General features: G+C 57.5%; 1 protein-coding gene across 6 annotated transcripts in view; it reads right to left on the minus strand.

Annotated features, from left to right (window-relative positions):
- The window catches only part of SYT7 (synaptotagmin 7), a 164,637-nt gene that overhangs the window by 48,502 nt on the left and 102,484 nt on the right, over positions 1 to 13,651 (minus strand). For 3 of the 6 annotated variants that reach the window (XM_075928449.1, XM_075928451.1, XM_075928452.1), the window contains 2 exons: positions 10,600 to 10,968; positions 2,452 to 2,574 (listed from right to left, as the gene is read on the minus strand). The exons of 2 other annotated variants lie outside the window; for them this stretch is intronic. In XM_075928449.1, coding sequence (XP_075784564.1) covers positions 2,452 to 2,574; positions 10,600 to 10,968 — 492 coding nt within the window. The remainder of the gene's footprint in view (positions 1 to 2,451; positions 2,575 to 10,599; positions 10,969 to 13,651) is intronic. One more of the 6 variants, XM_075928450.1, reaches the window with a different exon arrangement.

Below are 13,651 nucleotides of genomic sequence, written 5' to 3' on the forward strand. Positions count from 1 at the left end.
TGTGCACCCCGCGGGAGAGGGGCTCCCGGGTCAGCCTGCCCGGAATGGACATGTGCCAGCAGGGGACGCTCTCCCTGGGCCGTGGCGGCCTCAGAGGCCACGCTCACCCCACCCCTGCCGAGCGCGTCAGAGAGGGGACAGACTGTGCAATTAGATGATCAAATTGGAAGTGCTAAAATATGTAGTGAAACATAACCACAGCGAGGTATAAATAGCGCGCGGGTGAGAACGGCGCCAGCTAATTAACACGCTGATCATGTGGAACCGGCTCCTTCCTTCTTCACACCTCCACGCAGCTCGAGATGGAATTTAACACACACCGAGAGCCGCTTGAGGCCGCTGCCTCCAGTCGGTCAAGCCCCCTCCCCCATGGAAAGACGTATTGGGGTGCGACGTTCTGAGGGGTGCCTGCCCCCAGCTTCCTGCCCAGGAGGCTGGAGCAGCCGGAAAAAGCATGAATCTGCCTCTAGATTCACTGCGGAGCCTGGTGCTTCCCAGGACGGGACTTGTAGCGTCCAGGCAGGGCTGTGTGGCTAACCCTCAGGGGGAGATGTAGGCTGCAGGCGGAAGGTGATGGCAGCGTGCGGAGACACAGGCGAGCGAGCTGTGATCTAGCCAGTGCGACTACCGATAGCAGTGATGCTGTGGCAGCACGTGCCGGCCACTTGACGCCCAGCCAGTGTGGCTACGTACTCAGGTGACTAGCCAGCGCTACCGTCGCTTCGCGAACCAAGCTAGCTAAACCAGAGCTAGCGCCATTTTGTCTGCACACGCGGTAATCAGAGCCTGAGGACAGTGCAAACATACCCGTGGTATCATAGCGCCTCATGGACTGAGGCCCAGGCCTGCTTCCCATCCTGCTCTGGAGTGACTCCAGAGTGACTCTGGAACTGTCCAGGGGGCTGCACTGGTTAAGAGCGAGATCTGACTCAACCCCCTGTCATCCCGCCACTGTCATGGCTGCCTAGGTGCTTGCACATTGGCCCACAGGGGACGCTTCTTGTACTGACCGGGGGGAAGTGTGAGGGGAGATGGGGCACTGTCCCACCACCTCGGAAGCAGGTAGCTTGGGGCGGGGGACTAGGAGGGGGCCAGGGCTCCCCTGGAGGAGGCTGGAACGATAGAGATTTCGGGCTGTTTGGAGCATCACTGGGGATGGGAGAGGGCTTGGAGCAGCCTGAGGAAAGGGGCAATGGGGAAGAGGGAGCCTGGTCTGTAGGAGGACCCAGAGAGGCTTCCCCCATCTGTCCTCCATTTTGTCCCATTGCAGCCCACCGCCCCCTCCTCCTTGGGAGCTCTCTGATGGCTGGGAGAGTGGCCGGTCTGCAGAGGTGGAACAGCAGCCTGCCAGCGGTGAGGAGGCGGCCAGCTAATTAGCACACTCCTCATGCGCGTGCAACCAGCCCCTTCCTTCTTCACACCTCCCTGGTGCCCTGCTGCTGGCAGCAAGAGGGAAGGAAACCTGAGCCCCAGAAAGAAACCCTGAGCTCCTGGGGCACAAAGGTATTTCTCTGACCACAGCGCAGCAGCCGGGGCCATTCTGGGAGGTGTATTTGGCAACAAACGGGGAGGCTGTCACCTCCCTGGGCCTAATGTGCAAATACCAGTGACTGGGTGCGGAGGGCAGCATGAGAGCAATATAGACCCCCTCCAGTGACCCTGCCCCACTTCTGCAGTCCACGTCTCCCCTCCCCTGCGGAGCTAGGTGAATGCACGGGGGGGAATCTTGGCCCCACTGAAGTCAATGGCAAAGCTCCCGCAACTTACGCAGCTGCGATCCCAACCATGAAGAAGTTGGTTCTCCAGAGTGAATGAAGCCAGGCGCCCCCTGGCAGGAGGCCATTCCCTGGCGCTCTGCAGAACGTCCCCAGCCAACATCACCTGATAACGCACCGAGAGTGGGGGACTTGCCATGAGGCCCCCCCGCTTATCCCGTGTCTTGTTCTCTGGGTCTTCTCACCTGCCCTACCTCCCCCATCGCTTTTCTTGTCTCCCTTCACCTCTTTGCTTCCCAGCACCCTTAGCTAAGCAGGGCGAGGACGCGCCAAGGCAGGAATCCGTGTGGCCACCACCCTGCTCCCCCACACCCACAGGAAGAGGATGAGAGGGGGTGAGACATGGAGGTGAATGGGGCAGGAAAGATCCAGAAGGGAAGGAAGGAGGACGAGGACAATTCATTTCTGCCCAAGGCCCAGTGCTCCCTCCCTCCCCCCCGCCCTGCCAGCAGCGACATGAACACCAGGACTAGGAGCTAGAGAAAGAGAGGGGGACCTGCCACGTGGCTCTGAAACCGCAGTGTGCCCAGCCCCTGGACTGCCTGGCATTTCCCTCCTCCTGCTGCTCCCACCTTCCACTTTCTCTGGCAGTGGGACCTGCCACCCGCCTCCTCCGACCCTCGGCGGGTCCTCTCTCCTCCTGCTGCTGCTGGAGTGTCCTCTCCCTTACTCATACCTCTTGTCCCCCTGAGAGTTCTGCGCCTGCTGGTTCCCAGCGGTTTGCAGATCAGGTATATTGGCAAAGTCGTCCTGTTCCGAGAGTCCCAGAACCAGGGATAACACCACCATCCGGCCTTCCCTGCTCAGGCGGGAGCCGGCCACGGAGAGGAGAGCAGGAAGCAGAAAGGAAAGAGAGGAGAACGAAGCATAAGAAACAAAAAAGAGAAGAAAATGGCATCTTAGAACCACAACACACAGTGAGTGCGAACTACTCGAGGTTTGGATAGATACCCGCAGCACAGAGCCACAGGCCCCGCTGTTGGGGTACATCCACACAGCAACATTATTTCAAAATAACTTAGCCCGCATCTACACAGCAAGCCGTTATTTCAAAATAATGTCAAGATCCTGGCATGTTGGAGGACTTCTTACTCCGACTCCTGTAACCCTCATGGAACGAGGAGTAAGGGAAGTCGGAGGCACAGTTCTCTATTTCGAAATAAGTGCTGTGTAGACGCTCCCAATTTCGAAACAAGCTATTCTGAAATAAGATACACAATTGACGTAGCTCAATTGGCTTAGCATATTTCAAGTTAAGCGCTGCAGTGTAGACACGCGCTTTGGAGATACCATGGAGTGCAGTCGATCGTTGGACAGAGAACCTCCACAAGGTGGCACCTCTTTCTGGCCATGAAGACCAAGGCTAAAGTCAACCAGCCATGCTGCAATTTCTCAGTAGGGAAGAGGGGCTTGCATTAGCCCCGGGGCAATCCATCACCCATGGACACTTGAGAAAAGATTGACAGTCTAAAGCAGGGCGCCTCAGACATCTTCCTAGTGTGGATTGCATCTTAACAGAGAGGCTGCCTCAGGGGAAGTTCCCTGTCCATCCGTGATGACGTCTCCAACTCTTGGATGCCTGGAGTTGTGACTGTGTAAGGGACGCAGGTTAGCGGAGAAGACAACATGGAAGTGAAAGCACGTAAACAGGGATGGAAGGTTGGTGTGGAAGGCAGGAAACACAGGGCAACATGGGCAGCACGGGCGTTAAACTAGGACTGCTATGGCTGTGGGGGCTGTCCTAGCTCTGAGAGTGAAGAGCGATGGCGCGTTGCGTAGGACGGTCCTTGGTCGGACAGCTGGGCTTGCTGACTACCAACGCGCAGCTGGCATGTGGATGACGCTGAGTTGGTATTTTAGCGTCGCATGAACAAGTTGCCAAAATGCAGCCTGGGCCAACTCCAGAAAATCTCCCATTGACTTCAGGAGGAGTTTCACCTCTGGGGCCACAGTCGGCAGACAGGACACTGGGTTAGATGGACCTCTGGTCTGACCCGGTGTGGCCGTGCTTATGTTCTTATGGATTTGGACCTCCTTCCGGAGCATCATGTATTGGCCACAGCAGAGGGAAGATACCACGGTAGACAGCCCAGTGCTCTGATCCAGGATGGTACAACCTATGATCCGATGGTGATAATCTTCAGCTGATAATCTTCTGTAAAGTCACCCCACCTCGGGGAACATTTCTCTCTCTCAGCCCAAAGGAGATGTATTTAGTGACAAGCTGGCAGAAATTCCCCTGGCCTGTATGTAAAATTATCACCATCTCAATCGAATCAAATCTATTAAAAACAGGTGTGTATAGAAGAGACGGTCATGAGGACCCTGCCAACAGCTGTGCGCTGGGCAGTGGCCACTGGGGACAGTGGTACGTGGGGTGATGGGGTACAGGGATGTTGTTTCTAGCCAAGGAGGACACAGAGCCAGGCTGGCTTTACAGCAGCTGGGCACCCAGGCTGGTGCTGGAGATGGACGGAGCCGGAATAAGGTAGGGGAGAGTTGCTACTTGAGAATGATTAGGGGAGGCTGCTGTGGAATCAGGGTGGGCGTGGAGACTGTGATGGGAGCAGAGGTGGAGGCTTGCGGCAGAGATGGGCCCAGTAGTGTGGGTAGGTTGCATCAGTGGGTAGGATACTGGAGGGTCTTAGTCGTATGCAGCAGATTCCCATGGGAGGCAGTGAAGAGAAAGAGCTGGAATTGAAGGAAAGTTGGCACCAAATGAGGAACCTCTGGGAAGGGCAGGTTTGCTGTGAGGGGAAAGGGCCTCGCTTAAGCCATTGGGCCCAAACCATCCCTATTTAACGCCTCGGTGGTCAAAGCATTTCCCAGGGCTGGATGGGTCTGTTGTCTCCCCATCTCAAGCCCCCAAGGCCTAAGGGACCATAAATATTCTCCACAGAGCACTGCTGGGTGCTTAGAAGCATGGGCCTTCGGAATGAGCCTCAGCTCCAATTGACACCTCCCCCCCGTTGGGGGCACACGGACATTCCACTTGGGGGGGAGCAGGACTGCGTGAGAGCTTTGCCGTGGGGCAGTGGTTCTGCAGACCCCAGGCTGTTGTATGTAGTGGAGACAACAAACAGCGCCCCGACTCCGTTCAAGCGCTGTGCCTTCCCCGCTGGAGTGCGATGCAACCGCTCCGACACGCGCGTGCCACTCCTCATGACAGCTGACGAGAGCCTCTCACGGAAGCTTTTGCCTCTCTGGTCTCACCGCCCTCGGCTGGCTTCAAAAGGTGCCGGAGCGCTCTGGGCACAGGGGCTGTGCAATTGGATTTGCAGCTGCAGCGCGGGTTGTGTCTGAGATCAGATGATCCAGACAGGAGAGGCCAGCTCTGGGAGCAGGGGATGTCAGGACAGACGGCACAATGCTCGGGAAAGAGCCAGGGTAGCCCTCTGTGGCTCCTTGCAGTTCTCAGTGCCTCCATTACAGGCAGGCGGTTTGCTATTCCTCAGTGAGGGAGCACTGAGCAGCGGGTAAGGCACAAAGCAGGACTCAGGCCATCTGAAGTCCCAGCTCGACCACTGACTCATGAAGAAGCCTTGGGCAAGTGACTAAGGCCAAGACATCCGCCATTTGGGTTCCTAACTCCCATTGAAACCAATGAGGGTTAGGCACCTAAATGCTTTTGAGGATCTGGGCCAATTCTTCTGGGCACCTCAGATTCCCACTCTATCATCCTACTATTCTCTTTCAAGTTGAGGCTGGGACAAGGACCCAAACTAGGGGCCCGAAACACAAATCCACCTCTAGGCCCCCTCCACAAACGTGCCGAGCCCCTGTAAATCCCACCGGTTTTCAAGAGGAGCCGGCGCCTCTAGGATTCACGTTGCTCCAGCAGCTAGTTTTAGGCACCCGCTTTTGCCAGCGTTGGCCCGTTTGAGTAAGGCACCCAAAGATCCAAAAGCCGGTCGCTTAATTCCCTTCATCGCCTTTGGCAAGCCTGGCCCTTGACCCTCCCCGCAGCCAGGCGTTTGCATCCTGCTCCATGGCGCGGGACGCTGAAGGGAGGGACAGCGCAGCCATGTGCCCCAGCTCACCCGGGCTGTACGCGCTGGCTCGCAGAAACCTACCTGCGCTACCATGGGCTTGTGTTTGGGGCAGCTAGCTCCTCCCACTGCCTGCTGCTGCACTGCCATTTTTAGTGCACCAGCTCCAGCCGTGTCCCCTCCAGCAGGAACGGCCACGCGAGTCCCATACCCAACGCGAGTCAGTGGCAGAGCTGGGCTTCCTGAGCTGCTGGTGAATGAGTCCCTGGGGGGAGGTTAGCCCCCTTGGCTGTTCCCTTCTGTCTGAGGCCCTGCTCATTCCCCTCCCCTTCCCCATCAGAGCCCAGAGCACACATGGCCCAGGCGGGCAGCACAGTTCCAGCCCCAGGCCTTGGGAACTCCAGCCCCAGCCTGCTTGTGCCAACATCTTGGCCACAGAAGGGCAGGGAGGGAGGGGGGACTGGAAGCAGGCAGGAGGGTGCCAGGGGGCGGAGTTTTCCCTGGCCTGTAATACCCGCTGCCTATGCTGGGGTTAGAACCCAGTCCGCCCGGCTCCTTTTAACCACTAGGCAGTGCTCCCTCACTAGGGTCTCCCATGGGCTCAGTGGAGGCTTGGTCTCGCTAGAGAACATTGCAAGTCAGGGGTTAGAAGATGCTATGGTCCCCTTCCTGCCGGGGCAGTGGGATGCGCTAGGTGACCTCAATTCCCCCTCCACGTCATTAGGCTCTGAGGGCGTTCAGCACCTTGCAGGATTGTGCCTCACATGGCTGGTTTGGGCTCTAGCTCCAGCACAAGTTCTGGGCTGGGAGGCTGGAATCTGTGGTTGCCCCCCCCCCCCCCCGCTCTCTTCCATGTGCTGTGCAGGAGTTCAGATGAGCATGGAAGCCTCTGGGCTTAATGTCCATCTGTCCATGCAAAGGGCTGCAGGCTGGGACTGCGCCAGCCAAAGCAACGGCCACTAGAGAGAGAGAATGGGGCTTGCTGTGCAGAAACCAGTGGCAACCCCTCCCCTGAGCCCTGGTCCTGTTGTCTCGCTCCCTGTGTGTCACTGCTGCTTTCTGTTCCTTAATGGAACTAGAAAGGTTTCCCTAGGGGAGGGGAAGGCGGCTCAGGTGGGAAAGAGGACCGAGAAAGGTCACACGGGCTGAGAGGGGCCAGGCAGAGTGGCAGAGGGAAGGCGAGGTCACACGGGCCAGACGGCGCCTGGAGTGAGAATGGCTATGGAGGTTCACACCGGCCAGACCGAGTGGGAGGGGCTATGGAGTGGGAGGGGCTATGAATGGTTGCAGACAGAAGGGGAGGAGCTAGGGAAGATCATGTGTTGCATGCCCCTGCAACGTCTGGAAGGGTTGCTTCTGCTGCATGATTTGTATCTCAAAAATGCACTGCAATTGGCAGGATGAGAGAGCGAAATTGCTCCAGATATACACGAGAGAGAAAAGAAGGGGAGGGAGAACACGGGGGCTGGGGTAAGCCACACACCGTCAAGGTGCAGGGCACTGTCCCAGCTATTGGCACTGAGACCAGTTACAGAGAGAATCCACGGCTGTGCGCTACAGCCCACGTGGTAGAGCCTCCTGCACTGAGTCCCAAGTCGGGTTCTGCCTGTTGGTGTTACACGGGCGCGAGGGACCTCCTGGCTTGACATGGTTCCCGTCAGAGACAGGGTTTGCAGTTGGGACCAATGGCTCTCAGCGCCCAACTATACAAGCTGTTTCAGCGCCCCAGAGAGAGAGTGAGGCTCCGCCAGACTAAAATGGAGCAAGAGAGACCTGGAGCAGATACTGACCCAGGTGCGTCCTCCTCTCAGCACGGAGAGACGGGGAATGCAGGCTCACCTGGGGCACAATGGGATCAGTGCGCATCATCCCAACCGAGTTCCAGCTGAGCTTTCCCAGCACACCATGCCGTTGTGTCTCCTACAGATACTGCCTGCTTTAGGATCACTTTAGAGCCGTGGTGTCCCACACACGAGCCACAGGTGGCTATTTGGCTCGCTCTCTGTAGTGGCTACTGTTTCAGAACTGGCCGGATACCCCAGCTTCAGAGAATTTTCACACTCTTTTATTGGGTCTATATTTTGTACCCCTCCACCTGCAAAGCCAAGAGCTGTAGCAGGCATGAGCCTGGCTGTTCAGGGCTCAGAGAGAGCCGTCCAAGAACCCAAACTAGCACTCACGTGTCTGCACGTGCCACAGATTTAAAGGGGCTGTCTTGTTAAAGGGACGTCCTCAGTCTAAGGGTGTTTGGATCCCGGGGCTGGGGACCCACCAAGCTAGAGAGCGTTCCTGGAGCAAGTTCGTGAGTAGGGTGCCCGGGGGGGGGGGGTTAGATCCCAGCAGCGCCACATGCTTCAGGGGACTACCCTGCCCAGTGCGTGAGATGCACCGAGGGCTCTGTGGTTCACGGTGGTGGCTCATGAGCATGAAGAGAGAGAGACTCACAACTGCAGAGGGCTAGAAGCAAGTGATGGGTCCCATGAGGATCGCCCCTTCCGGAAGGCGTAAAGCGAGGGCTCTCCAAACCCGGGCCACCTCTTCCTAGAGATTTACCAAGCTTCCCTCCTCTCCCATTGCTGAGCACATCAAGCAGCTCCCCTCTTGGGCAGCGCATCCACGTGTTAACCGCATCCGCTGCTTGCACGGGAAAGCAATACGAGGCAGTTATTTCTGTGCTCTGCCTGTCTACCAGAATAACCCACTCAGCCCCAGCCTACTGGGTGTATGTGTGTGTGTGTGGGAGGGGGCCCGCTGGCACGCACGCCTTGCTATTTAAAGGCTCGGCTCCCTCTTTAGAAGCGCGAGTGTTTTCACTCCAATCCCAGGATGTTTTGCGCAGATGATGCAGCCTCGTTAGCGTGGCCTCCTGAGGTTAATAAATGCATGTGCATTAAAATGCTGAGGAGCAAGAGTTTGATGGTAAACAAGATGAAAAACAAAGTTAATGGTTTTTTGGAAGTAATGGAACTAAATGGCAGCGGCTCCTCGGATGGCAAAAGCAGCAGAGCCGCTCAGCTCAATCTCCTTCGGTGGGAACTTTTTTCCAACCAATTAAGGGTGGAATAAGCAAATGAAGCTGAGCAAACAGAGAGGTCTATAATCCCCTGAAGGGCTAATGAGATTCATCCATAAATCAGGAAGCAGGCAAATGGAGTCTGCTAGGACAATCTTTAAGGCGAAGGCCAGGAGGCGAAAGGGCCGTGGTGCCGAGCGGGGTGGGAACAGCCATGTGAGTGGTGGGAATGAATAACAAATTAACACAGAGGCGGCTGGTCCCCGTCAGGGCTCTAGCGAGTGGGCGTCTTCCACGCGTGGATCTCAAAGAGCACAACGTGGCTGAACGTCCACTCCATGCCCTGCCATGAGTCACAGCCTCAACTGGCGTCCGGCCGGGGAACGCCTTCCCTGTCCGAGTGCTTGCTGGGCCTCTGAGCCCTGCCTGCTAATGGGTTCTCGTTTCAGCACACTGCTCTGAGGACAGGCAGCATTATCCCACGTCCCGGGACAGCCCATGCTCATGCAGGGAGTCCATAGCTGAGCCCGAAGTGAAACCAGGTCTCCTGAATCCCAGGCCAGACTCCTAACTGAGTCATGGGAGCAGCGGGGCCTTACACCAGTTGGGGATCTGGCCCATTCACTCCAAGGGCCTTACAACAGTCCCCCCCAGCGGAGGATCTGGCCCAGCATGGAATACGCGCCCTGGGAGTTAACATGTGGCTCCTGCTGTGCATGAGCCCAGCTGGAGGAAGTCTGCACGGAAGAGCGCGGCGGCTTGGGAGAGTATAGGCAGGGCCAGGCAGAAGGGAAGTGAGACTGTCACACGGAGAGCTCTGCTGACAGTGAGGGACTCAGCTCAGTCCTCGGCACTGGGCACGTAAAAGCCCTCGCTGATAGGAGATGCATTTGCCACTGATGGGAGATCACACGCCTCCCGCTGCCGTGACACAGCCGCAGTTAGGGATCACTGCCGCGGAGGACTGAGGGGCTGACAGGCAGGGCTATCAGCAATAAACAAGCAGCGACAACCTTGGGGAGGGAGCACAGACAGCCGCGGAGGGAATGTCAGTTTCCCAGTGGCACCAAGAGAGCCTGCCCCATGGAGGGAAGGGAATCCCTCACCCTGAGCTGACAGGCTCTCTGTCTCCAGAAGGCAAGATCGCGTGCGGTCTGCAGCTGCCCCGGGGACACGGCCAGGCCGCACGGGCACTTTCTCATGGGGCCGATGCGGGATTTTGGTTCAGCCCATTCTAGAGCGAGGCAGCTGCTGGGTGCGGAGCCCAAGCTGACATTCCCCCAGAGTTGGAGGGGGGGGGGGAGTTGAGGCAGGAACCCAGCAGCTCTGCTGAGACAGACTCAATGGGTCTGTTCTCTGGCTTTAGGAGGCGATCAAGAATTCCCCCTGGAGTGGATGGGACTTCCTGGTGCCCAGAGGCAAGTAGGCTGGGCGGCCAAATTGACAGAGGGCTCTTGGCTGAGATTTTACTGGCTTTTCGGGGCAAAGCCCCGGGCACAAAATAGAAGTGACTGGCTTTGATGGGAGAAGAGGGGGAGGGAAGGAGGGAACGTTTCCCTAGACAACACTTGGAGGGAGAGAAAGGAGAGAGATCCCCCACCCCTCTTCCTACGTGTCCCATGAGAGCGGGGACAGAGATCCATGCAGGGTAACAGATGCCTCCTGCCACTTGTAAATAAGCATCAGAGCAGTGAGCGAGCTGGCGGCGCTGCCCAGGCGGGAGGAAAATTCCATGCCCAGCATAGCACCGGGCGCTGGCCCCCAGCTCGCAAAGGAGCAGGTGAAACAAACGAGAGAGGGAGAGAAGAGAGAGAGAACTTACAGGAAGGACTTCACATCCAAGCCTCGGTTGCGAATCTGCCCCACCATGTGGTCCCAGCTCCCGGGGTTGGAGCGGCTCCGGCCGCCAGCTGGCCGGTGCTTGGAGCCAGCCGAGACCCCTTGCCGCGACTGGCCGCTCCGGGAGCCCCGGGGGTTGCTGCCGCTGGAAGAGGAGCTGGTGTGAGACTGTAGGTGCCCCAGGCTCTGGCTGGTGGTGGGCTGGCTGTGGTTGCTTTTCTGGTGCTGGCTAAGCGGCTGCTGGAGGCTCTGCTGGCGCATCAGCGTGCGAGGGCGCTGGCATTTCGGGTCGCCTGCTGAGGTGGGGATATACTCAAGGGTAGTGGCTGTGGACATGGTGGAGTCCTCGAAACTTAGGGAGGGGGAGGGCACAGGAGAGGAAAGAAAGGAGAAGAAGGTGAAGGGGCAAAATTGGAGGAAGCAAAAGACGAGCGTTAGAGAGAAGATGCCCCACCGTGGCGCACTCTCTGTCAGGGGCCTTTGGAGCCAGCAAGCCGTCCAGCTAGGTCTCGGCCCTGTCTCTGTCTTTCCGGAGGTGCGAGCCCCCTGCCCCGTGGCCATCTTGCCTGCCTGCCTGCCCCACTCCACGACTCCCAAACTCTGTCCGGTCCTCGCGGGCGCGGCGTGTCTGTGCCCCGTGAACAGATGCTGGGGAAACCGCTGTCCCTGTTCCTTTCCCCGCTCGGCTCGTGGGAAGCCTGCGCCTTCTCGGCACGCCGGCCGACCTCCTTTCTGAGCTAATTAGGCTGCTGCGGGAAGGCGAACCCCCCAGTGTCTGCGCTGCTTCCCGTCACGTGGGAAACACCCCTCTCCCCATTGGCTGCAGCCAGGCAGCCGCTCAGTCCCCGCAAGGGACTGTGAGGTTGCGGACTCTCCAAAGTCCTAGGACCATGCTCCTCAGGGAAATGCAGCCAAGCTGGTGGCCTGGCCAGGCTGTAGCATCCCCAGTGAAAAAGGCGCATTCCCAGCCATTCAGGTTCCAAGTTCAAGCACCACAGAGGCCCCTTGAGTGTACAGAGCACATGCCACGGGGCGGAGGAGCAATATCAGGCCTGGCGCATGCCCGGAGCCAGGACTTCCCAGTAGTCTTTCTCCTGATTGGCTGCCCCTTCCTCCACCCCCGCCACAAACACGCTGCGGATGGCGCAGTGCCAATTGGGAGAAAGCCCAAAGCCCAGCCATGAGGTGTCAGCCTCTGGACTCAAGCCTTTCTTTGCCTGCAGAGAGGTTGCAGACGTCCCCTTGGCTCTTGCATCTATGGGTTTTTTTTAAACTTTCAGGATGGTTCTGCATCTCTGACTCCAAAGGGATCTGGCCTTTGCAGTGTTTGAACCCAGGTGGAAAGAGTTGGAGGAACAGCTGAAAAGCACAGCCAGCTGCCCAGGTGGCTATGCATGACAAAGCCCCAGGCTGGGGCCTCATCCAGGGATGAGCTACGGAGCCCCACGGCAGGCCCAAGACAGAGCGCGGGGTCAGAAGTTGCAATGGTACCAAGAGCTAACCATGCAGCCAGCCCCATGAGAGATCACATGGCTAAACATGCAGCCCGGCACATGGCAGCACAGGACTCAACAGGAAGCCAGGCCACGGCTAAACACGCAAACAGCACATGACAGGACACACGGCCAACCACTCAGCCAGAAATACGGCCGAGCACGGCCAGACAAAGCTGAGCATGCAAAGTAGCGTACAGCCGGGCACACGATGGAACACGGGGCGGGTGCTACAGCTGGCAATGAAGGGGAGCCCCTGGTGAAGACACGATGGAGCCAAAGCTGAGCACACAGCCGGGCGTGTGAGAGTGCACGTCTGGATACCTCACCAAACCCGTCGCCGAGCACACAGCTGTTACATGAGAGCACGCACTTGGAGCACATTGCAGAGCACACGGCTGGGACGCATACAGAGTACCCAGCTACACACGCAGCTGGACAGCCAATGAAGGTTGCGCAGCATGTGGCTAAACAGAGAAGCATGAGGCCAGGTACCCAATTCACCTCTTTGTGCCCCAGCTCCTGTAGCAGCCAGCTGGGCTGAGGCCAGGGTATTCACCATCCACCTGATTGTCATTTCAAACCTAAGACCCTGCTTGGTTCCCAAGGGTACAAAGGAAGCAGAACAGCCCAGCCAGAGTGACAGCAGATGTCACCTCCGTGTCATATGCCACCCAGGCACTGGGGGACTCGCGTTCACCATGGCAGCAGCAGGAAAACCTGGTCTAATTTCCACGTGGGTTTGGGCTGTAAGAATGGCTGAAACGCAATGGTGAAGCGGCGCCTTCGTGCATCACGCAGAGCAGAAAGGAGAGAGGGCGAGAAAGAAAAAGAAGAAAGACCGAGAAAGAGAGAGATCAGAAAAGAGTAAAGGGAAGGAGAAAGAGTGAAGACCCGAATAAGCAGAGAGCCGGCTTCACAGACCCAGGTACTCTGGGAAGGTGTGCGACCCAGCTGGCATTGCCTCTGCCTTGATGTGTATTTTGGGGTTCCTTGGCCAATGCGATGAGGAAGGAGCAAAACCCTCTTGGTGTCCCCAACCCCAGCCCCTGTGCTGCTGGCATGCAACAGAGATGGGCTTTTCCCAGCTGCTGCCTTCGCTTCCATGCTAGGCAACCTCATTTCAGTTTTCTATCAAATCCTAAATTAGTCCAATTTACAACCTCTCAGTCACAGGAAACTAAAATTGGCTGCTCCAGGCCCTGAGCCAGAGGAATAGATTCATTTGTGTCAGTGGTAACTGGCACAGGGGAGCGGCTTCTGAGGCAGGGGGGCTGTACGAACCTGGTATCAAGCACACCTGGCACTCTAGCACCTGCTAGTACCTACTCCCGCCCCCGGGATACTGCCATTCCTATGGCATAAGCAAGAGAAGGTCGACCACCTCCTGACAGACAATGTAAGGGACAGCCCCATCACAAGCACACAGGTGTCAGCTACTGGAACAGCTGTGTTACTCCCCAACAAAAGTGACTTCATTAAGATACAACCAGGTCTGTCAGGCAGATCAATTCCTTCTGCTAGAAACCTTAAAACAGTGAC

Source organism: Pelodiscus sinensis, chromosome 4 (assembly GCF_049634645.1).
Source record: "Pelodiscus sinensis isolate JC-2024 chromosome 4, ASM4963464v1, whole genome shotgun sequence".
Taxonomy (NCBI): domain Eukaryota; kingdom Metazoa; phylum Chordata; order Testudines; family Trionychidae; genus Pelodiscus; species Pelodiscus sinensis.